Source organism: Siniperca chuatsi, linkage group LG10 (assembly GCF_020085105.1).
Source record: "Siniperca chuatsi isolate FFG_IHB_CAS linkage group LG10, ASM2008510v1, whole genome shotgun sequence".
Classification (NCBI taxonomy): domain Eukaryota; kingdom Metazoa; phylum Chordata; class Actinopteri; order Centrarchiformes; family Sinipercidae; genus Siniperca; species Siniperca chuatsi.
The window spans coordinates 23,958,952-23,982,292 of record NC_058051.1 but is presented as its reverse complement, the minus strand read 5'-3'; the positions used below and the strand labels follow the sequence as shown (position 1 = coordinate 23,982,292).

The 23,341-nt window shown below is 39.3% G+C and overlaps 2 protein-coding genes across 11 annotated transcripts in view; one reads left to right on the top strand and one right to left on the bottom strand.

Annotated features, from left to right (window-relative positions):
* Positions 1–10,771, bottom strand: part of camta1a (calmodulin binding transcription activator 1a) — a 276,033-nt gene extending 265,262 nt beyond the window's left edge. For 4 of the 10 annotated variants that reach the window (XM_044211307.1, XM_044211299.1, XM_044211301.1 and 1 more), the window contains exons 1-2: positions 10,363–10,769; positions 6,452–6,553 (exon numbers count right to left, since the gene is read on the bottom strand). In XM_044211307.1, coding sequence (XP_044067242.1) covers positions 6,452–6,553; positions 10,363–10,387 — 127 coding nt within the window. In that variant the 5' untranslated portion in view covers positions 10,388–10,769. Of the gene's footprint in view, positions 1–83; positions 236–6,451; positions 6,554–10,362 lie in introns of those variants that run through there. The other 6 variants (XM_044211297.1, XM_044211298.1, XM_044211303.1 and 3 more) reach the window with 4 other exon arrangements.
* Positions 10,772–12,145: 1,374 nt separating this feature from the next.
* Positions 12,146–20,438, top strand: dnajc11a (DnaJ (Hsp40) homolog, subfamily C, member 11a). Its single transcript, XM_044211343.1, has 16 exons — positions 12,146–12,301; positions 13,577–13,706; positions 13,870–13,943; positions 15,126–15,227; positions 15,357–15,485; positions 15,599–15,721; positions 15,889–15,962; positions 16,067–16,256; positions 16,367–16,452; positions 16,651–16,767; positions 17,327–17,482; positions 17,611–17,680; positions 17,895–17,952; positions 19,156–19,298; positions 19,549–19,678; positions 19,999–20,438. The coding sequence occupies exons 1-16, from the start codon at positions 12,230–12,232 to the stop codon at positions 20,022–20,024; spliced, it is 1,680 nt and encodes a 559-aa protein (XP_044067278.1). The 5' UTR covers positions 12,146–12,229; the 3' UTR covers positions 20,025–20,438.
* The last annotated feature ends 2,903 nt before the right edge of the window (positions 20,439–23,341 follow it).

Here is a 23,341-nt window from a genome sequence, read left to right as displayed (position 1 = left end):
TCATGTCTGTATTCAGATTTGACTGAATTATGACATTTTGACGCTGATCGCGCCTATCGAAGGCGTTAAACGTTTTAATATACCTTAATACCCTCCATGAGTTGTGTGCCACATCCACTGCTGCAGCTCCAATTGCTGACCGTGTTGATAATCGGGACAAATCAACGTGCCAAAATACAGTAAAAAAGTTCCCGTTGTTTTCAGAACACCAACATGCACCTGTCCCTTTCACCTCACGCAGCCTTTGTCTCACGTGACTCCCTCAGTTTGAAAACCCCCTGCTGTAATACATTGGCTATTTAAAAATCTAATTTACAGATAAGATTCATCTCAAATATATAGAATATACATACTCAGACTACTTTCTCCAGCACATTGGATTTGATATTAAACAAAAACTATGGTAAAGTGCTGACTTTCAGTTGTTGATGGTGTTCATATTTTGGGTGAACAGTGTAGAATGCATAGTATTTTGTCTCCATAATCTCCCTTTGCTGCAGGACAATGAATCCTTAACATACAGACAGGTATAGCCAAACTGCGTCAATCACTTTACCTCAATCCAACTGAGCACGTGTTTCACTTGCTGAAGACTAGACTGAAGGCAAAAAGGCCCTAGAACAAGCAAGAAATGAATATGGCGGCAGTACAGGCCTGGCAGAGCATCACCAGGGAACATGCCAAGTGTCTGTTGATGTCTATGGATCATGGATTTCAGACAGTCACTGAGTGCAAAGGATTTGCAACCAAATATTTAATATAATCACAGTATATAGTGACTGATCTAAGCTAATAATAAAATATGTATTAAGATGTCTGCATTATACCAGTGAACTGGACATATTTTAAGACAGGCTGGTGTGGATGTTCATTTTCACAGCTAAATTTAATGCTAAACTAGAGGAAAAAAAGGAAAGATGGCAAACCAGGAAGCTGTCCAGTCTGTCAGCTCGTATACTCATGGTCCATACAGTAGAGGCCTTTAGTACATTAACATCAGATTATACAAAGGGCCACTGTGTTCAAGGTTTTGTCTATCTCAGATATGGATGACTGTATTTCTTTGAAGAACAGGCTAACTACTGTCATGTTTCAAACAGTGCACTGTGCTTTTTGCTGTTAAATAAACCATGCGTTTTAGATGTGGCTCTTATTTTTCAGATGTTCAGTATCGGCCTTCTCTAATCTGGGAGTCCTTGTCAACTTGAGAGGAGCCTTGTTTTTACACAAGAACGTTCCTTATGAGGCTCTCAAAGCACACAAAGGTGAACTCAACATAACTGTTGTTGAGTGCTGAGGTTTCTTTTCCACAGCATTACACTCTCATAACTTTAAACAGTTTCATTCTTTCAGCTGCTATTTATCTACACTAATAATATTTCAGCTGCTGTATGTCTACTGTTTCTTCCACCAGGCATTTCCACAGATGTGAAGGAGGAACTGTAGGCGTTCCAACAAAGTATTGCTTACTAATTAAAGATCTGTCCACTGTGGCATGGAAATCCACATATATTGTACTTTGTGCATCAGCTGAAAACAAGCCACAAGGGAATAGCTTGGATGCCAGATTTGGAATAGGTTTACAGAATATAGACAAGCTCTTCCTAATCTAATTGTCTGATTTGATCAGTGCACACACAACAAATTACCCACATAAATTTGGCTTTGAAAATGTAAATGTAGCTTTTTATTCTTAACCAGAAGCTGATCAAAGCCTGAAAGGAACTGCACTTCTTTGCATTTCCTGTGGACTCCCCTGTAAGGTTTAATATTTATTTTTGAGTATAAAGACCAGGCTTAATGACTGCTTGTACATTAGCCAAGAAAGGGATACACAGAAAACTACTATTTGGTTGTAAAACACTAAAGTGCAAGACAGGCTGATACCAGAGCTTGTTACATGAGAAGATGTGCTGAGCTGAGCTGGCACGCTGGATCCAATTACATTTTAGGTCTTGATGAGCAAGCTCACATACAAAAGGAGGGAGAGGAGCTCTGTTCAACACACAGGCTACAGGTCTGCAGCTTTCATGTTGCCATCCCTGGCCATTTGTGTGCTGAACAGAGGCAACCTGCGCATGCCCCTTCATAATTCACATCACCCTCTGTCGAATGGGTATACAGATATATATTTCTATGTGCTGATGTTTGGATTATCACTGATCCTGGCTGCTAAGCAAACACTTGGGCCGAATTTAAGGGTATCTGTCATGCTAGCTTGCTCCAGCCCCACCCTAGAGACGAGAGCGAGGGTCATGAGACTGGAAAGGCTGACAAAAACAAATCTTTAATCAATATCCGAGCCCTGAACGCAAAACCCTCTCTCTTCCGTCTCTGTCTCAGAGCGCTCTGGGAGTGACAGTTTTTCTTTTTAATCTGTGCCCACATTGTGGAGAAATTGCAAGCTAATGTTTTGGCTATAGATCATTCAACAAATCGCTGCTAGCGGTGCATATCCAAAGTAACAGTTTGAATGCAAACATTTTCCACTACAGTTCAATGGCTAATATGGCTTAAGGATGTGAAGAACAGTGTAACAGTATCTGTTCTTTTGTAGCTGTACCTGAAACATGAGGGAGGTGAATCACAGAAGAGCAAACCTGTCCTGTGGATAAACATTTGGCTCCCATCTCTGTCCAGTAAAGAAACGCTGTGAAACTGAATTAGGCCTATGGCAATGTCCGTTATCATTAGGTTGGATGACAGCCATCCACTGGGCTGGACCAAAAATGCCCCTAAGTGTTTAGCTCCAGAATTAGCCCTGTTAGCCAAATGAGCTTAGCTCAGACATATTTCATCAACTGGGGTGAGAAATTTCAAGCTACCAGAAACAAAAACATACTCCTTCATCTGCTGCACATAACCTGTAGCCAAGCAACAAGTTATCATAGTGAATGATACTGTATATAGATAACAAAAACTAAACAGCAAACCTATCAACATATGCAAAGGAGGGCTTATTGTGATGCAGTGTTGCATCAAAATTCTACCCTAATGATGGTCACAAGTGCATCACTTTAACGTCATGAAGTAATTGCCTGTTTTGCATATTTCCCAATGTAATGACCATATTTCAACTGAAGGGAACTGTTTATTTGACAACACAGAGTCCTTTTAAAGAAAAAATAATTGTTTCACCTGGTGATGCACCCTCATCTGTTACACCCCCTGCAACTAACAATGATGTTTGTTCCAAAAGCTTACTTTTGAAGAAGCAACAGATATTTTGATCACTTAATCCCTGCAATATATGGACAGAATAACACTCATACACTTATGCAGTCACAGTGAGCGGGACAGAAACAGTATAACATCACTTATTATTTAAATCATTGTACTTGAATCACTAGCAGGGGATTTGAAATAAACAGTTTCTACAGCATGCAGTTTTCTTAAAAGGGATGTGAAAATATAGTTGGACATGACAAGAAATATAAGAAGTATCTAAATTTCAAACAATCCACAACTGGAGTGTGTGGGATGTGACATGCACTAAGTATAATGACCAGATCTACAGGGGGCAAGAAATCAAACCAGTCAAATGACGGAGTGAACTTAAAGCTCAGATCAAAGGCAAAGGTGCAGTTACAGGTTAACATGGTGAAAGCAGTTAAAAGATGTTGGCAGATGAACAAAAACAAAGAAAACAAAAACAACAAAACAAAGAATGTGGTCAAATGTGAAGCAGAGATGAACTCAGACAGCCAAGGTGCAGTGGTCAACTGATGACATGCTGTCAATTAAAAGCGATCAGTCTGGTTGTGAGGCGGGAAAGAAGAAGGAGTAAAGGTGAAGAGGGGTTTAACCTGAAGGAGGCTGTTGCGATGGTATTTACAGTAATGAGATATTGCCCCTGTAGCCATATCGGCAGCTAAGCCCCCAAATTCTTGCTAAAGTCACTAATCATTTGACGGCCAAACGTCATGACTTCCAGTTCCAGGCTCATTTAACATTTTTTTTAACAAAAATGATTAACCTCTAATAAGTAATTAACTTAATATAGTTTTAAACATACGAAAAATTCCTTTTGCTCTGTGAAAGATATTACACTTTGTTATATTTCTCTTTCTCTATCATTACATGATAGTCCAAAATCACTCATTTCAAGATGCTTGAAACGTCACAAAATACTATTTAATTTGCACAGGCCTTGAATTTCTATATCATTGATTTTATATTGCTTTACTACAACACAGGACAATATAAGCAGTGTCAAATTTCCCTGGCAGCAATAACAATGATTGGCCCATAGTCCAGGGGCCGGTGTCCCCACAGCCCGATGGCTCTTGATGGGGACATGGAGAGGAGTATGTAGACTTAAAATAGCCATGTGTTAGTGTAGGACTGGGAAACTAATTGTCTTTATCATTTGGCCTGTAGCCTGTTCGATAACACTCTTACATACAGTGAAATTACTAACCGCCCACAAGCAAAAAAAAAGTCTTACTGAACTTGGCGTTGCTATGTTACAACAAAACTACAACAAAGAGAACATTACATGGCTTCTAGCTGTAGCATCTAGGATGAATGGTGACCTGCAACACACAACAGCTGTTGTAAAAGATGCAAAAGGTGTTTTTTTCCCCTCCCAGTGGGACAGATAGAAAAAGTCTGAATGCCAGATGTGAATTACACTAAATATCGCTGGCCATAATTTCTTATGCAGTTGTGGTATGACAATTCAATATGCAACATGTACAGGGTGGCAGAATTCATTGTTTACATTCCCTCAATGGCTATACCCTGGACACACTATGGCTCCATGTGGTTATAGTAGTTTAGTGTAATATAGCATAATAAGGGAAGACTGTCAAAACAGCTAAAAAAAAAGCCTGGGCCTATTACTGGAAGTTCAACAAACATGCACACACGGTTAACTGCCTGCAACAAACTGAAAATGACTCTTTATGTGTTCTCAGCCCTCACCAAGCTCACCCATCCATAAAAATCCCATCTCAAGGAGAGCAGAGGTGAGGTCCCTCTCTCTCACTCCCTCTCTCTTGCTCTTGTTCTCTTTCACTTTTTCCCTTTTGCTTACACATGCACACAAACAAAGCCCTTCTTTCTGTGTCATAACTATTCCCACCATTACTAAGACAATTACTCAGATCAATGGTTTACCTGCCTGTTTGAGCTGCTGTATTCTGCTACAGTGTCCTGGTGAGGCAGAAAAGCCTCCAGGCTGAACGCATTAAACAGGGTGTCTGACATGGGTACAGGATACTGTAATACCACGCAATAACATGAGGGAAAATAGCAAGACTGGCAAAACGTATTGTCAGTCACAGCTGTCACACATGAGGGGGTAACGCAAAAGTCTATCAACAATGTCCCTTTCACAGTCTGCATCCATGTTTCATAGATCTGCACAAGCAGTCCCCTGCCATTAAATCTCTCAAAACATTCTCTTTTAAAAAATATCAAAAAGATTTGGTGCAGCGGAGCTCTCTCAGTGACAGATCTCAAGTGAGGAGTCTAAGAAGGGGTTGGGGGTGATTTCAGACTCTCTATTTAGAAATGACAATACATGAACACACTTAATTACCCAGTCTCTAGTCTAGATCAACAGAGTCTTCCAGCAGTGAAGAGACTGGTGTATTTATTAACAATGAAGGGGCTCCTTACTGCTGAGAAACAATCTGCTTTACAGAGGACAGTTTTTTCACTGTGTAAGACAGATGCTACAATTCAGACACATTTTCTAAAAAGGAATGAAGGGAAAATCACCCACAAATAAAATCAAGACTTTGGCCTATATTTCTGACTATTTTTGTTGGGTGGTGACAGAAAATAGCACTTGTACACAGACTTGTAAGTGCACTGAAGCAATTCCCACAGAAGCTGGTTTTTACAAGACATAAAAACCTCAGCTATGATGTTGTGTTGTCTTTGTTCTTTGCCCCTAGTCTACAGTTCTCATAGAGCACAAATGTAATGAGAGGGAGTCAAAGGCAAAGATGAATCCATTTGAAGTAAAAAATATCATAGAATGCAAATTCTTTTCAGCAATGCATATTGCAAATAGTTTTGTCATACACAATTAGATTTTGAATGATTTCATAGTCATATTGTTAACTTGGGTTGACCCCCCAATCAAATGCAGGTTTAAGAAAAGCAGAGAAAAGGCAAGTACAAGGCCATAATTGATGGTTCAAAATGTAAGCTTTCTCTCTGAGGGTCTGCTCAGGTCCTGATCCCCTGGCCTCAACCTGAAACAATCACTCTTAGTTAACGACAACACTTCAGCTATTGACAGGTTGATCCCGTAAAGCAGACACTTCAATCAACAGAGCAGCCGGAGGAGGTGTTGTGTTGGAAGAGAATAAAAGAAGGAGGGGGCATGAGGACGGATGAAATCAAGAAGTAAATAAATGAATCAATGAATAAATAATAGATTTGCCAGCTAGTGGCCTCTTGGAGCAGCAATGCAGTATTAATAACTGACTCTTACTGTTCGTCTCTGTGTCATCACTGATACTCTTAGGTGGACCATGGCCAGCATAACACACTGCTGATCTGTACATTCGATCCGGATTACGAACTTTCTTCAGTCCTTCAGGAGGCAAAGAGAAAAGTAGAGAAAATCGAGGAAAAGAAGCATTCTTCCAGCCTGTGATAACTTAGAAAACTTCCCATGCAAGCAATATCAACCTAGCTAGACAGTATATTGAAATACATTTAAAACACACAAGAGTTTTTGGGCAAAATTATATTAATAATAATAAAATATTAATAATAATAATGATAACAAATCACAGTGAATTTGTCAATTGTCGTTTAAAACAGTGACATTATCCATTGACTGAATATCCGTGAACCTATAAGAAAAACGGCCAGGAATAAGGGTCACTGTAGCTCTGGCCTGGTTTGATACGGGTCAATAACACTCCCTATTTTATCAGTGGCAACCTGGATAAATCAATACAATCAATCAGTGGAGGCCGTGAAAAGCAGTCAGTAAAGGTCTATTACAGGCAGGCATTAGGAATGATACATCTCAGCAACCACAGACTGGACCTGTGTCCCATCCATCCACACCTCACTGATTCAATTAAAAGGCTGGGGGGGAAAAATGTAGAGAGTGATTCGACACAAAACTGGGAGAGCAAGTCGTCTGACATCATGAGGAGGTTAAATTCATCCTTCTTTACAAAACAGTGGAGAAATATTTATACCATTGCTGCACAAGCACTTTTGTAAGTTAATGGCTGACTGCGTGCTTACTTGATGTTTTGCCGCCGCTTCACCCTGAGCTTTGAGTGAAATGATAACATCGTGAAACTTTTTAAACTGCACCCGCTTGAAAATAAAAGAGAAATATTACTTCCTGCACAGCTGAGGCTATAGGCCTAATTCACTACATTTTAGAAAGCACCTTTGTTGATTGTTTCTGTTGCCAAAAGGTTTAAACTGCATTACCATTAGATTTATATAGTTTATTTAACACACCTGTGTGAGTTTTATGTGTCAGTAAACAATCCCTTCATCATTGGCCTTGCTTTTATCTAATTTCAAATTAATGTAAATTTGACACTGCTGTGCTGGGTCTACAAAAAAACAAGACGGTATCAAGATTCGACTTTCGACAGAGTTTTCTTTTCTGTTAAATCCCAACATCACAAAAGTGTTAGTACTGTAACTTTTGTTTACAAAAGTGCTTGTTATATTTCTCAAATTTGGCTCTTGTACAGAAATATTTTTATGACTATCTGCTCTGGTAGATTCATAAAACCATTGGCTGTAGTTTTATCCAGAGCAGTCTCAGTATAAGACATATCAAGCCTGTCTTTTCAGTGCCCTCCAGGCCTTGTACTTAAAGTAACGGACCCACAGTGCTTTTTATGAGTGTGAAGGGAAAAAATACCCCCAAGGGCCCTGACAATCAGTTAGGCTGGAGAGAAATACCCCAGGATGTGAACATTACACCACTGAGTGAGACTGGGTCATGGCCCCTGGGTTTAACACAACATGTAACCCTCAGTTATTATGGGCTATCATAAGATCTGCCAAACAACTAAGAGAGATCAGCACTGCCTGCAAAACACAAGGACAAAAGGTTAAGGAAACACTGTTCAGCTTCTCAGTGGCTACCCAACAACCAGGGACGTGTCATGTAAAAACTGTAATAGTGATGTACATTGAAAATGCATGTTCTACATAAATGAACAGCCAAAACTAAGAAAAACTGGATGCAGGAGTAAAGATTCAGCATGACAGCTCAATGTAAAAGCTTTAAGGGCCAGGTTTGCATGAGACGACATTGCAAGGTATGAAGCACTCTCTCTCTATGCTCCCCTTGCTCCTCCTCCTCCTCTTTCCACTGACCGGCCTCACAGGAACACTGAAAATAACCTAACCTGCTCAGCAATGGGACTTTCAAGTCAGGGTTTTCAGTGAGAGCTCTCGGTGTTGGAGCGGCATCGAGATTAACAACTGGAGCCTATTTGTTAAATTCAGCTATGTAGATGAATACATTAGGACGATACACCACAGTGAAGTCATTACTATCATAAAACCAGATGTCTTTATTTTTTGTCATAGCCAGAGACATATCCCTCATATAGTAAGTGTGCTTCTGTAGCTCAATACCACCACCTGGTGGGACTCTGTTCAGTGGTTGGCACACTGACATCCAAACAACTGAATTCAGTCTTTTATCGTTTCCCCTCACATGGACATTTGTTTACACTCATTTAAAACATTAAAGTAATTCTACATCAAAAGAATTAATGTTTGAGGTTACTGACACCAAACTCTGACTGAGGTTTATTCAATTTTAAAGCGTGCAATACGTTATGAACAGCTCAGAAACAGAAGGACCTAACGATTTAAGTAGAAATCTTTTTTCTCCCTCTCAAATTATGGAGCCAATTTTACAGTCTAGGATGACTCTTTTGCTCCACCAAAAGGGTCAATATAAATCAATAAATATAAAAAATAAGTTTAGAGAAAAAAGCAAGAACATATTGTATTAATGACCTATCATTACACTCAATTCTGCTCATCAAAAAACTAAAGTTAAAGTTAAACATTTAAAAGTATGACATAACTGAGACCATAACAAACACATTTAATGAAACATGCACATAAGGTTAACAAGCTCAAGTATTTTCCATGAGATTCTATGAAATACATTTTTAAGTTGCTCTATGTTTTTATCATCTGAGAATGTCTTCCTTGTCAAATGTGAAATGTAAATACGTAACTCATTCCAGTCTGGTTCAAATACTCCTAACAGTAAAAAGCTGCCATCTGGATAGAAAAATTAATCCCTGTAGAATTGATGTATTACAGTATTACATCTTATCTTTATTTTCATATAGCCTATGCTTTGTATAATTACTCACCCAAAAATTCTATGGGCCTATCTGAACGATAACAGATCTCTTATGCATATGTTTTGCAGTAAAATATCCCACTAAACAGGAAATAAGTAAGTCTAGTGCATTTCATTTTAAGTTAGTGAGCCGTATGAAATAAACGGAGGGGAAGAAAGTCATAATTTCGTCCTATTTGTAAAGTAGTGTAATGAGCAGGCTGCTGGAAATCCTACTCTCCATCCTCCCTGTTTCCTCTGGTGTGATGGCATTTCATTTCAAGTGCGATAGGGCATTGCAAGCGGAGCGGGCATTACAACGTTTTGATGCCCGTGTCTCCAACCAAATATAGGCCAAGTGCTTAAATTGGCATTTGGAAAACAATATTCGCTCATTTAAAAAAAAAATACATCACTTCTGACTCGCAAACACTATTCGCTAAATGCCAATGGAAATTCTCGCGCTTCACGGAGGGACTGAACGACCCCTCTCCAAGACGGAAAAAATAAAAAAAAACTAGACCAATACATTTTAAAACAGATGTCTAAATTATTATTACAATGTCTCCAAAACAAGCTATAAATAGCGCTTGCAGAAGCGAGCCGTATTGACAGATAAACTAACACAACCACGCCGCTTTTTAAAGCTGGGTAATAGGGGAAGAAGTTAGTCGATGCCAATGACATGTTGTCATTAACTTAGCCTTGTTGTTAACAACTTGAATTGTTCGTCATTTGACAAGAATCCTGAGCAAAATAAAAGGTAAACGCGCTACTTTAATCACACTGACTATGTGTCCCCGTGGCGAGCTTTAAATGTGGGCTACGATGGGAATAGTAGCTGGCTAGAATGCAAGCTAATATTAGCTGGCTAGGTGATGTCTCCACGTTTTAGCTGCCTATTCGGAGGAAAATAGCGGAGCCGTTTTCTACCGAAGATTTCTCCACTTGTCCTCACGCGTGTATCATCTCCGCACAGAGTTACAACTGTTCTAAAATCACAAAGCGGTCATACTAGTAAATTAATCCCATTATATTTCTCTTACCTTCCGGCTTGTTTTCGGCAGCCATTTCCCCTTCACGCGCAACATCCTCCTCCTCCTCACGACCGTGGGTACCACGCGCGTGCACGACGAGGACAGCACGAGGAGGGACTGGAGGATCAAGCGGCGAGTCGGTCCGACCGAGGCGAACTTACCATTGGCTGTGAGGCGGTGACTGACAGAGAGGCTCCGGGATGAAAAACACATCTCCTCTCACCTTGACACCACCAGCCGTGTTTTTTGTTTTTTGTGTTTTTGTTTTTTGTTTTTTTTACAGTGAATTTAAAACAACTCAGAGGCGCTGCAGGTCTGGCACGACGCTTTTGTTAAAAAGATGGTGAAGCGTTATTATATTAAAAAGAAATTACTTTAATGCTCAGTACGGCCTGGGTGAGGCTACATCTTTTATCCTTAATTAAAACGAATTAGATTGTGAATATTACATGTTTGTCTTTGAGCCACCCCACTAAAGTTGTTCAATGTGCGTTAACGTTCGGCTAAATTACTAATTGTTTAATGGCCTTCATTCATTCGTTTTGAACATATCTTCAGAGATAAGTCTCCTGATCTATACAGGTGATTGAAATCTTACCAGGAAACCCCTCGGCAGAAAAAAAAAGGTCATTTTGGTTTCAGAATCAGAAATACTTTATTGATTGGTTTATTTTAAGGTTAATTTTTGTATATTTAATCCACTCAGTATGTGTGGTTTCTAGGGAGTCCTGAGTACATTCAGCCTAAAACAAACAATGAAACATTTGAGACAAATCAAACAGTAGTAACAGTCTGCACAGTCTATCAATCAAGTGTGCAGATGTCAGTTTACATTTGAAAGCCTGTGGACTAGTTTGTTCCCTTGTAGATATGTCAAACTGATTTCAGATAGTTGCACCATGATACTGAAGGCTGCGGGGGATCCAGCCTCTTATGTGCTGGTGGTCGGGTCCATCTAGACAGTTCTGTCAGGTACTGAGGGGTCGATGTGACGCACAGATTTGAATCTGCCAAAACAGTTACTTTAATTCTGTCCACTATGCTGTCAAGGTTTTCAACTTCTATCATTATGGCGCACTTACATAGGCTTGACAATAGTATGTTAAATGACTACAGGCAATCTAATTACAGATCGTTCTGCTTAATAGACTTTGCTTTTGGCACTCGCGTCAACTACAGCACTTAAGGACAGCCTTCATCCTATATTAACAGGCTAACAGTGGCCGTCGGTGCTGATATCCAGTGTATAGTTTGAAGTGGTGGTGCTGAAAGGACAGCTCCTATGCTGCTGATGCTCGTGCGCCTTGTACGGTCAACGGCTCGCTGTTATTGCAAAGAAAGTAATAATGAACTAATGAAAGACCTAATGTAGTGAAGTGATTTTCTCTCCCCTTGCCTTAATTGTTCCTAGGTGGATAGGATGCAGACAATATCCCTTTAGAATTAGGCATATAGGTATGGAGGTCTACCAATCTCCAACATTGATTTTATTGCACCGAGAATTTAACACTATATTCAAATGAGTGTTTTTCTAAAAGGAAAATTAAGTGGTCTAGCTATACTGGCATTTGTTAAATAATAATAAATTAAACATTTCAGGAATTAATTTAATTTAACTGCAGTATGAAAATGCCACTCGACTTTTTTACGATTGCATAATCGTAGCGTATCTCTCATAACTATTCCTCATAACATCGCCAATAATATCTGTACATATTAAACTTCAAAATGAAACGCACACCTAAGACAGCACGAACAAGCCTGTGAATACAGGTGATGTGTTGTCATTCATCCACAACACAAGAGGGCGACAGGGTGCGCAGGGAAGTCTTTGAGCGATGTAAATGTCACGAAGAAGAGATGACCGGGTGTAAACATGGCGTCTGCCTTGGACGATGATGAGATTCTTAATGATGATTATTATTCCCTCCTAAATGTCAGAAGAGAGGTACAATATGCAGCTGTGATCTGAATAGATGTTTGTGCGGGTTCATGTAGTAGTCATTCTATAAACTTTCCCCGGCTGATATTTAACGGTTACTCTTGTAATCACATGTAATGTTAGCTAGGTTGCTAGCTTGTGACCCTCGACATTGATTTCTGTGCTGTGACTCTTCGGCTGGATACTTTACAAGACATACAACAGGTTGTGGGGTTAACGTTACGACTTTACCAACAGGAGTTGTCACTTGATGAAGTAAGATAGATAATCCTGTGTTACTGCGGTAATCTGGGAGCTGATAAGAAACTGACAGTTATTTTCAGTTTAATAATGATCTGTGGACAGTGCTAACTAGCTAATGCTACAACTTTACTTAAGGGCTTCACGAAACAACTTAAGAGTTGATCAGATTACACTAATGTCTTGGGATCAGACGCTTTCGGTCTTGATACTTTTATTTGTAAAGCAGAGGACATTATGTTGATATGCAAATAACATTTTACAAAACAAAATGAACTTGTTGCACAGGGACATGCTGTTCTCCGGAGCGACTAAATATACTACAATTTAAATGTTCTTATAATTTGCTTACTTTCAAGTGGATGAGCATAGTCAGGTAGAATATAGAGAAAAAAAGGTTTACGTGACAAACCTTCATCCAAGAACAGATAAGAAAATGTTTAACCCCTCCCACTGTATGTTATGCAGTAAAACACATAATGAGTCATGGTCTCTACATCAGTGTTTTCAAAAATGAAACAAAACATTCTTTATTGTCATTGCACAGACTACAAGTACTTAGACAATGAAATGCAGTTTAGCATCTAACCAGAAGTGCAAAACGCAGTAAAGAGCACAGTAATGCACATATATATATATAGAGGTAATGTATGAAAATTATGAATTATATTAAACTTGTTGGGTTAACAATAGACTAGATTACATGAATGTGAATACGTACCTTAAACTATGGTGATCGGGGCAATACCCTTTACACTGTAGTCTATCTCACAACAATCTAATTATAATCTGAATTTAAGCACCAGCAGCAAGTTTCTGTTCAGACAGTTTTGTCACAAGTCATCTAAACCCTGTATGGCGTTTTTGCAGGGTTGGAAAACTGTATGAAGTTCACATAAGTGTTGGATGATCAGTAAATTCAGTTGGTCGTAGGAGAGTTCAGCTGTAGCAACATCATGCCGTGTGTTTTGTATGTTGTTGATGAAGTTTCCCCACAAATTTTCTCTTTCACATTTTCTCCATTTCAATGTTGTGCTTCAGGCAACACAGGAGGAGCTGAAGGCGGCATACAGGCGATTATGCATGCTGTATCACCCAGACAAACACAGGGACCCTGAACTAAAGCGTCAAGCAGAACAGCTTTTTAACCTTGTACATGAAGCTTATGAAGGTAAGAAAAGCTTTGACCACATCATGTGAACATGTCAACTCTACTTTTGGCTACATTCGAAGCTGACTTGAATATGTCATAGTCTACATTACAGTATTTAGAAACATAAACAAACTATTCTGATGCTTAATAATATTGGTGTTGTGTGTCCATGTCATTCTAGTGCTTAGTGACCCACAGGCACGAGCTATCTATGATATCTATGGCAAGCGAGGACTCGATGTTGAAGGATGGGAGGTACGTCCTTTAGTGATTCTAGTGGCCAATGATTCCTAAACAAGCCACCATGTGCAGTTAGAAACCACAAGTTATTAGGTCCAAAACATACAATGGCGCACCTCTGACGCACAATACAGGCAGGAGAGTTGAAGCCTCATGGGACCAGCTCAGTGGAGTTCTGACTTTCACAACCACGATTGTCAGGCTTACCTCATACATTTTTAAAACTACTGTATTTTGAATCCACTATAAATGTCATATGTGTACTGCAAGTCAAGTGCAAACATGGCCAAATGTCATGTGACAAAAACAAATCTATTTGAAAAATTTGGTTTGCCTTAGTAATTTTTAACACACACAGCAAGGTGCAGACCAGTGCGAGCTTCAATGCAAGTCCGTCAAAATTAAAACACGTCAGACTATTCTTCTCCAGTACACCGTGGTTTATTCACCTCACCGAATGTTTTCAGCTATCCTGCCTGCATCAGGGTGGCCAGGGTAGTGTGTTTTGCAAGTGCATGGCTGCTTTTCAGAGGAACCAAGATTTACAGAAAAAAGGATATGCTTTCTTAGCATCCTTCTCTTTGGAATGCATTTAATCCAGGTATAGTTTGGATGGGACATTTGTTTTGGTTTGTCAACTTTAACAAATCACTGTAATTTTGATTTAGACATATATAGGAAGTTTGGTGTGCTTTCAGCTAAATTTATGTTTTTAAATTTGATATAAATTTTACACTTGATATTCATTATGTTCTTATAAATGCCTGTAGTGGGCCAACAGAAACATCAAGAGAATAGCATCAAAAGAAATTACGTGCATAAAATTTGTTCTCGGTATTGTTCATCCTTTAGGGTCTTGATTTGAGAATAACTTACTCATGGAAGAATACACAGTTAATCTTAAAGTACCAATCATAGCATTAAGCCTGCATTCTTACCACACAACTTTCCTGTCCTATATGACATCGCCTCATTTAACCTGCGTGAAATAGTTCTTGTTTTGCTTCATCTGTGTTTACTAAAACCATCGATGCTTGACAATACAAAATATGACACTTATAAATATTTTTGCAGGAATAACATATGGGAGTGTTTAAATTCTGGCGAAATTTCTTCTACTGTAACTCATTATCTGCAACCTGTGAAGCAGCCAACCCACTGTTTACTTTGCATTCAAATCATATCTTCTTACTCCAGGTGGTGGAAAGAAAAAGAACCCCTGCAGAGATTCGAGAAGAGTATGAGCGTCTTCAGAAAGAGCGAGAGGAGAGACGGCTTCAGCAAAGGACCAACCCAAAGGTATGTTCAGGGGAAGATAACAAGCCTCACATTGAACTAACTGTAACATATAGAGTCATTAGGCAACTTGTGCATATTTTATACATCATTAATTAACATAGTATTACTTCCCAAACCTGTTATTTGCAGGGAACGATTAGTGTGGGTATTGACGCCACAGACCTATTTGACCGGTATGAGGAGGACTATGAAGATGTGGTTGGAGGGGGAGTCCCACATGTGGAAATCAACAAGATGCACATATCACAATCCATAGAGGTAATGGGTTGCTCCAGATTGCTACATGAGTGGCATTTACTACAATAAGATACGATGATAAGATTTTGGAGCAAATTCTCATCAAAGGACTCATTTTATGTGTTCTACTGCAGGCTCCTCTTACCACAAAAGACACAGCCATTTTGTCTGGCTCCTTGTCAACCCACAATGGAAATGGAGGTGGCACCATTAACTTGGCCTTGAGAAGAGTCACCTCAGCCAAGGGGTGGGGAGAGGTATGCTGCATTCTCACTGGGCACCGCACACACTCATTTTGTAATGTATACTATAAATGGCACACTTTCTTTCCCTGCCTCTGTTAGTCACAAAACACCTGTCTGCCCGTGCGGTACAACATGCAGTGACATTTTAAGATGTGAAACTGTTGTCTGTGTGTACACAGGTAGAGCTTGGTGCTGGAGACACCCATGGACCTCTCCTTGGAATGAAGATATTCCGAAACTTGACACCTCGATTGTATGTGTTGAAATACAAAAGAAAAGAAATCAGTACTCTGTATTTTTTGTTTACTACATGAACAATTCAGCGATTTTCTTTTTGATTATTTTTTTTTGCCTCAGCTTTGTGACCGCTCAGTGTGGGCTCCAGTTTTCATCACGAGGCGTGCGTCCTGGGGTTACCACAGTGCTGGCCCGTCACCTAGACAAGAACACTATGGGCTATCTGCAGTGGCGCTGGGGGATCCAGTCCTCCATGAACACCAGCATAGTCAGGGACACCAAGAGCAGCCATTTCACCTTCGCAATGCAGGTTAGCAGCCAGCATTTATATTTAACTTTAATGTTAGCCAAGACACCATTAAATCAACAGTTGCTTGTCAGGGTTGTGCCAAAATGATCTTTTACTTTTTGCCTCTGCAGCTTGGCATTCCTCACACTTTTGTGATGATGAGCTACCAGTACAAGTTCCAGGATGAGGAGGAGACGAAGATTAAGGGCTCAGTAAAGTATGATCATAAATTCATATTAAGACCCCTGTTGTAGGTCATAATTAGCTTTGTTTAGTGTCAGTCTGTTTGTACAGCTCAAATTTCTATCCATTTAAGTATGCATCGTTAGTAGTTTTTGTGCAAGAACTGACAGCTCAAATTCAAGTAAACTCTGACTGCAGGTAGACAGGTAGTAACTTTGTCTTTATGTTACAGATCAGGTTTCTTTGGGACTGTGGTAGAGTACGGTGCTGAGAGGAAGATCAGTCGACACAGTGTCCTTGGGGCCACCATCAGCGTTGGAGTGCCCCAAGGTGTCTCCCTCAAGATCAAGTAAGTGCTGCTCTTTGCTCCATTTTCCTGTAGGTTCCAGAGGGTTTTCCTCACAGCCATAGCACCCATAGGAATTAAGACATGACATCGTGTCAGCCAGTCAAATTAATTTTCTACAACTTGTGTCTGCGCTGGAGGTGTATCTTTGAGGATATAGACACAGGATTGGACCCATTGAGATGCGAGTTAGTCCTGGGATATGAATCTAAAAGCTCGAGTATTTATAGTATATTTTCTTATTTTTGGAAACTCGTCAAAAACAGTCAAAGGAATATATCACAGAATTCTCTAACATCTGAGGAACAATCAGCACACAGTTCACTGTCCTGTCTAACCTACAGTATAGCACCTATTTTTACTTTGACCTGTGTTCACCTTTAGCCAGATAGCTGTATGTAGCTGAGAGAATACTTAGAACTTTAATTATTTTTGAATGTGACCTTAGTATTCTCCCATTTTTTTAGACAGAAATTCCCACAAATGTTACATGCAGTAACCAATTTAGCAGCAAGTTAGTGGCCATTCAGATATAATCATGAAACCAACTCTCTATTTGCAGACTAAACAGAGCAAGCCAGACGTATTTCTTCCCTATTCACTTGACTGACCAACTCCTGCCTAGTGCTGTATTTTACGCCACAGTTGGACCACTGGTTTTCTACCTCGCCATCCAGCAGCTTATCATTCGGCCCTACGTGCGGGCCCAGAAGGAAGAGTAAGAAACCCTCACTTTATGTTGTTTGTTTCGTGCAAGAAATGTTATTGGAGGAAGCACCACAGGTATTATTATGGCCAGATTTTATGAGCTAATTTTATTTCTCCATTTATCTTTTAACTCAACAGAGACTTGGAGAAGCAGCGGGAGAGCTCGGCCTCTAATATAGCCAAGAAGAAACAGGAGGCAGAGGCTGCTGTGAGTATTTTACAGGCTTACATGTAGCTGTGGTACCCATCCTACATTGTGGAAATATTACAAGTCCCACACCAGTCAGACAAAGGGGCTGAGATGGGATTTGATAAGATGCAAAGTCTTAGTGAAATTCATTAGTATAATCCATATGATGTGAAATCTCATTGTTTGTGTCTGTCTCCTTCCCTTCCTCTGTGTGCCTTTTTCATCTCTAAAGGTCTTGCTCATGCAGGAGTCTGTGCGCAGGATTATTGAAGCTGAGGAGTCTAGAATGGGTAAGATCCGTAATATTTTAGGGATGAGCTTATCCTGGGAATAATGTTTTTTAAGCAGGTTGTGAAACTATTAGATTCTCTTACATTCCGAACTGTTTTTCATACATTTTAGGTGAATTGTGTTGATGCCTGGTTGAATGTTGCTAACTTCAAAGTGTAATTTCTGTGATACTGTGCCTGTTTTCACTATATGAAACAAGACTAGTCCGCTTTTAGCAAACATTTCACAGCTGTTAAATTTTCTGCCACCTATGAATTACCAGTTTACACATCCAAAAAAATCCAAACTAAAGCAGAATACATGATTTTGGGGAACTTCTTGAGCAGTTCACTGAAATCTAAAGTGGCTGTACACCTGGCAAAGGCAAGACTGGTGTGTGGGCCTTTCCATTGTAGTATTAGGAGACTTACTTTGTGGACACGTAGTATGTAGTGCGATTTTGTGGAGATATGGGTAGCTTTTTATACAGGGTTAAAATTATTAATAAGGGAAATAGAGTTCAGTGGATTTTGTAATGACCCTCCAGCTTGCGTTTTGACTACTGATAATTGGTGCTTTTTAGTTTGCTTTTGATAATTACACTAACAAAAAGCTCTCAGCAGGCAGTATAATTTTCACCTGGGGGAGTTTGGCAAGTGATAATTGGCTTGTGACACCTGTCACTGTCGAGGTTGCTTTGTTTTTAGTATCATCAGAGGTCCCCTAGACTTTGCACTTGTAAAGTAACAGTTAATAGCAGTGTGTGTGTGTGTGTGTGTGTGTGTGTGTGTGTAATGACAGACACACAGCTGCTCTTCTTTATTCAATGGACTAGACTCTATGAAATGGTTAGAGTATTATGCAGCTTGCAATTAAAATTAATTGGGTTATCTTTTTGTTGTATACTTGCAAAATGATTTTAACAAAGTCTCAAAAATTAACACTGGTTCTGTTGTTAAATATGTTTCTAAATTGCTGGCATGCAAGATTCATATTATTCTATAGTGAAAGTGGGAATTTGTGTTGGACTTTTAATATCAATTCATCCAAAAATCTGTGTCTGTGTGTCTGTCATCCTTAGATTTCTGAAATCCACTCTTAAATCAAAATAAGTAGGCCATTTTGGTCACTAGCTTGCATTTTGAAACGCATTAAAATAGCACATTAATACATTTAATTTCCAATTGATTCACGCTATCCTTGATGCTGTTTCATTAAACCAGGTCTCATCATCCTCAACGCCTGGTACGGCAAGTTTGTGACCGACAACAGTAGAAAACACGAGAGGGCAAAGGTCATTGATGTGACTGTGCCACTGCAGTGTCTGGTGAAAGACTCTAAACTCATCCTCACTGAGGCCACAAAGGTAAGTACAGTAATCGAGTGCAGTATTTCCAAACCCACAGAATTTATCCAAAATGTGTGTGTGTGTGTGTGTGTGTGTGTGTGTGTATATATATATATATATATATATATATATATATATATATATATATATATATATATAGTACACATACTGATTAAAAATGTATCACAGTGCTACAAACTGATGTCTGCAACTTGCTGTATTATGATTCAGTCTGCTGCTGGTGCGTGACCTTATGTTGTCTTTCCAGTCAGGACTCCCTGGCTTCTACGACCCCTGTGTGGGGGAGGAGAAGAGCCTGAAGGTGCTGTATCAGTTCCGCGGAGTCATGCATCAAGTCCTGTCAGGAGACACAGAACCACTCAGGATACCAAAGCAATGTAAGTCCCTTGTATTATACAGCACAGTGACTCTCACATATGAGGATTGTGTCACAGTTTTGCCCCAATTTCTGTAGCATGTAGCTACTGCAGGTGTAATGATTTGGTAGATCATATACTCTCTTGAACTGTCTAAGCTGCCCCTGTTTTAGATGCTCCTGACAGCGTTAGGAATTTACTTGAACCCTCAGCCTTTGTAGATGTGTTTGATGCAACGTATCTCAGAATATTTTATCTCCACTCAGAGTATGTCTCCTAAAATCCACTGCACTGCCAGCAGCGCTATTTCTGACTTCTTTGTTCTTGTTTCCACTGCACAGCTCACAGGATTGATGCAGACACATAGGAGCTCCTCTGCTGACCAAAAAGACTCATCTCTCAGCTGTTTGACAGAAGATGGATAAACCTGTTTTAGATACAACGTGGATTTAAGTCCTTGTTACTCAGAAGTCGTGCATTTACCTTTTGTCTTTATATTCATTTAAATATGCAGAGCAGAGTAAAAGCATCACAGGCTGGATTGATCATAATTCAGTATCCATGGACAGGGTTGTGATTCTGATGTGACACCAAAATCAATGGGTACCATCTTATTTCCCAGGTCCTCTAGCCTCCTTGGTATCCATTTATTTTTGGTATGGCTTGTAATTTATGATCGAGTTCTATGTACTGTATTGTACTCATACTGCAGTGCCTATGTGATTGAAGACATGAATGCACCTCTGTTTATTTGCCATATTATTAAAATCAGTCTCTCTCATTTTGCTTAACCATTTTGGTACTTTTTAAAAAGAAAACATTTTTTGTAATGCTTGTAAGATGAAATGGTTTTGGTTTAACCCAAGCAATTAACTTTTAACATGCTTTATTGTTAATGTGGTGGTGAGGTATTGCTGATTTGTCAGTTTCCTCAGGAAAAGAGAACCACTGGAATGTGTGAATTTGAATGATAATGTGAATGTGGTGGAGAGTACTAACAACAGCTGCTGATGCACAAAGAGGAGCTAATGAAAAGGAAGGAAAGGAATATCCACCAGTGACAAAGGTGAAACAGCACAGCTTCAAATTTTGTTCAGCGTGGGAAAACTGCATATGGAAAGTGTTGCGATTGGCTAGAGTTTAGAAAGAGTTTATGACCATCATTTTAAATTTATTCAAAACAGCAATCATCATCAGTTGATGACTGCATGAAACTGTTAGACTTACAATGGCAGACAAACGGTTTAGTCCGTTATACTGTAGGTCTTCTCCTTTTCTTGATCTGGGTGAGATATTCATGAATCTCCCATCGCCTCCACTTGTTTGCCCCTTAGTGTGCTATAAATAGAAAGGAGTGGATTAACTGAAAGCACAACGAGACCAAAGATTGTTTTACTCCCTGTGAAAAAGGCAACTCTGCCTTTTTAAGAATCATAAGTGAATCATGCAAATAGGGCAGACATAGTGACCAAATGTTTCCTGAAACCCAGAAGAACATCTTAACAATGTATGATTCTTCTTTTGAAAACAAAATGAGTTTGACAAGTTCAGGAAAATCTATTTGTATTATTATATTTTCCCAGGATAACTGAATGATATGGTTTAATCAATCATCAAACCAGATGATCTATAGAATGTAGAATATAGAGTATGTATTTTGGCCTATTATGTTTTTTTATATGGTTAAATCACATGCTAAATCCATACATGTGAAATAGTTTAGCCTGATTTATTTATTTTTTATCTGCTCAGTTTTATTTAGTGGTTAAACAACACTTCCCATTATTATTCTAGCAGCAGTCATTAGATTTCTCCCTCGTGCAGCTCTGCCCACTCATGGGGATGACACAAACTGTAAGAATGTATTTTCTAAACTGGAGTAATTAGAGGTAATTTGTTAACTTTAAACTACCAGTTTCTATCTTTTCCCCGAACTCACTCAGTCAAAATGGTCGATAAACCATTGTAGCAGTAGGATGTCTTCGGTTATGGGGCCGGCCTGTCTGTCCCGCCACGCATGAAGAGGAAAACTATCGATAAAACTCACAGCTCCGAGTCAGCCCGAAGCAGAAGCCGACCTCATCTACAGTCACTCCAGCCGAACTTCTCAATGTAGATGCACGTGTTGGGCAAGTTACTTGAAAAATGTAACCGATTAGGCCTACTCATAAAAAAAGCATACATTACTTCAGTAGCTAAATATTACTGAATAGCAAAAGCAACGTTACCGTCACATTAAGTTCTAAACCCATATACGTCATTTCCATAGCCTGCCAATACCCAGTGCAACGGGGGGCATGCTCTTACTATAGGATCAATTAACTGTTGGTCGTTTCCTGGGATTTGTTGATGACACAGAATATGACCATGATTATATGCTCAATTTAAAAAGGCCTGTTATTATTAGATTACACTACACCTTGGACGATCATTCTTCAGAGGAGGTTGAAGGGTCTCTTGCAGTGAGGTCAGTTGTTTCATAGACTGTATGGTTTCAGACCCACTTTGGTAAGGTACACAAAACAGAGAATTAGCTTCCATATTTTTTTTTTTCATGAACATTTGCCTTTAAGCTTTAATTATTTGGTAATTTTCCCTGTTGTGTTGCATGCCAAGGCAGCTTTGCAGAACAAGCTCTTTTGAAAATGACTATCTGGCTCTGGTGTTTATGTTTGCTTCTCAGTCACATTCACTGAAAGGTGGGGTGAAGTCATATGATGGCCGAGGAACAATGCAGTGCTGTAATAGTAATCGAAAGAAAATAAAAAGTGGAATTTTATACAAGTAACAATAAACTTTGTTTGTGTAACCATCTAGTCTGGCAACAACATGCTGTATTTGAAGTTATATTTCAAATTGAATTCAAATGAAAGACTACTTATTCTCTATATGATTCATTTTGATTTCAGCTTCACCTCAGCTTCTCTAAATCTCAGTATCATCATCAATCAGTCACCTGTTTAGGAGTTATTCTCACTGTACTGACCGCTCTAATTCAAACCCAACAAGTCAAACAAAGAAATGGATTTTGCAGGAAAGCATTTGGAAATGCATGAATGATACTGCAGGGTAGCATATGGTATTGTACAAATGGTTTTTAAGCTAAAATGTTCCTACAGTCGACTAATGCAACTTGATTAAAGACACACATCGCCGTACTTACGTTTACAGTAACTGTATTTACATCATGACTTCAAATTGAGTGTTCTCATTTTATTTCTTTATTAGGTTAATCTATTTGTATTTTTATCAGTTTATTATTCTGAAGAAGCCTCCCTGATTTTAAGTCAGATGATTGGTCAGAGACACGTTTCTTTTCATCAATTGCAACCTTTGTCACTTGCGTTTAAAGTTGAAAGTTTTCCAGGAGAACTGGAATTAACCAACCAATTATCAAACCAGATAATAAACAGTTTTGTTTGGAGACTATATTGATCTGTAACGCGTTACATTGAAGGCTAATTGTCGCGGTGATGATAATGATGACATTATATATGGTCCTCTTCCAGCTGCTACCATGTCACTGAGTAAACAAGTTAAATTATTTAAAATATCCGCTTGTTGTGGAGTACGTGATCCGACGCTACTTTATTTTAGCGGTTACCTCCGCCTGTGCTTCTTGCGTCCAGCCCGGGCGCCCCGGAGTCAGTAACGAGCGCATCCTTGGTAGACTGACAGGAGTAG

Excerpts from the sequence above, each read along its gene's own strand:
- dnajc11a (XM_044211343.1), top strand. The coding sequence starts at position 12,230 with ATGGCGTCTGCCTTGGACGATGATGAGATTCTTAATGATGATTATTAT. Across the intron at positions 16,257-16,366 it reads ATTTCACCTTCGCAATGCAG|CTTGGCATTCCTCACACTTT; the intron begins GTTAGCAGCCAG and ends TTGCCTCTGCAG. Across the intron at positions 17,483-17,610 it reads GTGCGGGCCCAGAAGGAAGA|AGACTTGGAGAAGCAGCGGG; the intron begins GTAAGAAACCCT and ends TTAACTCAACAG.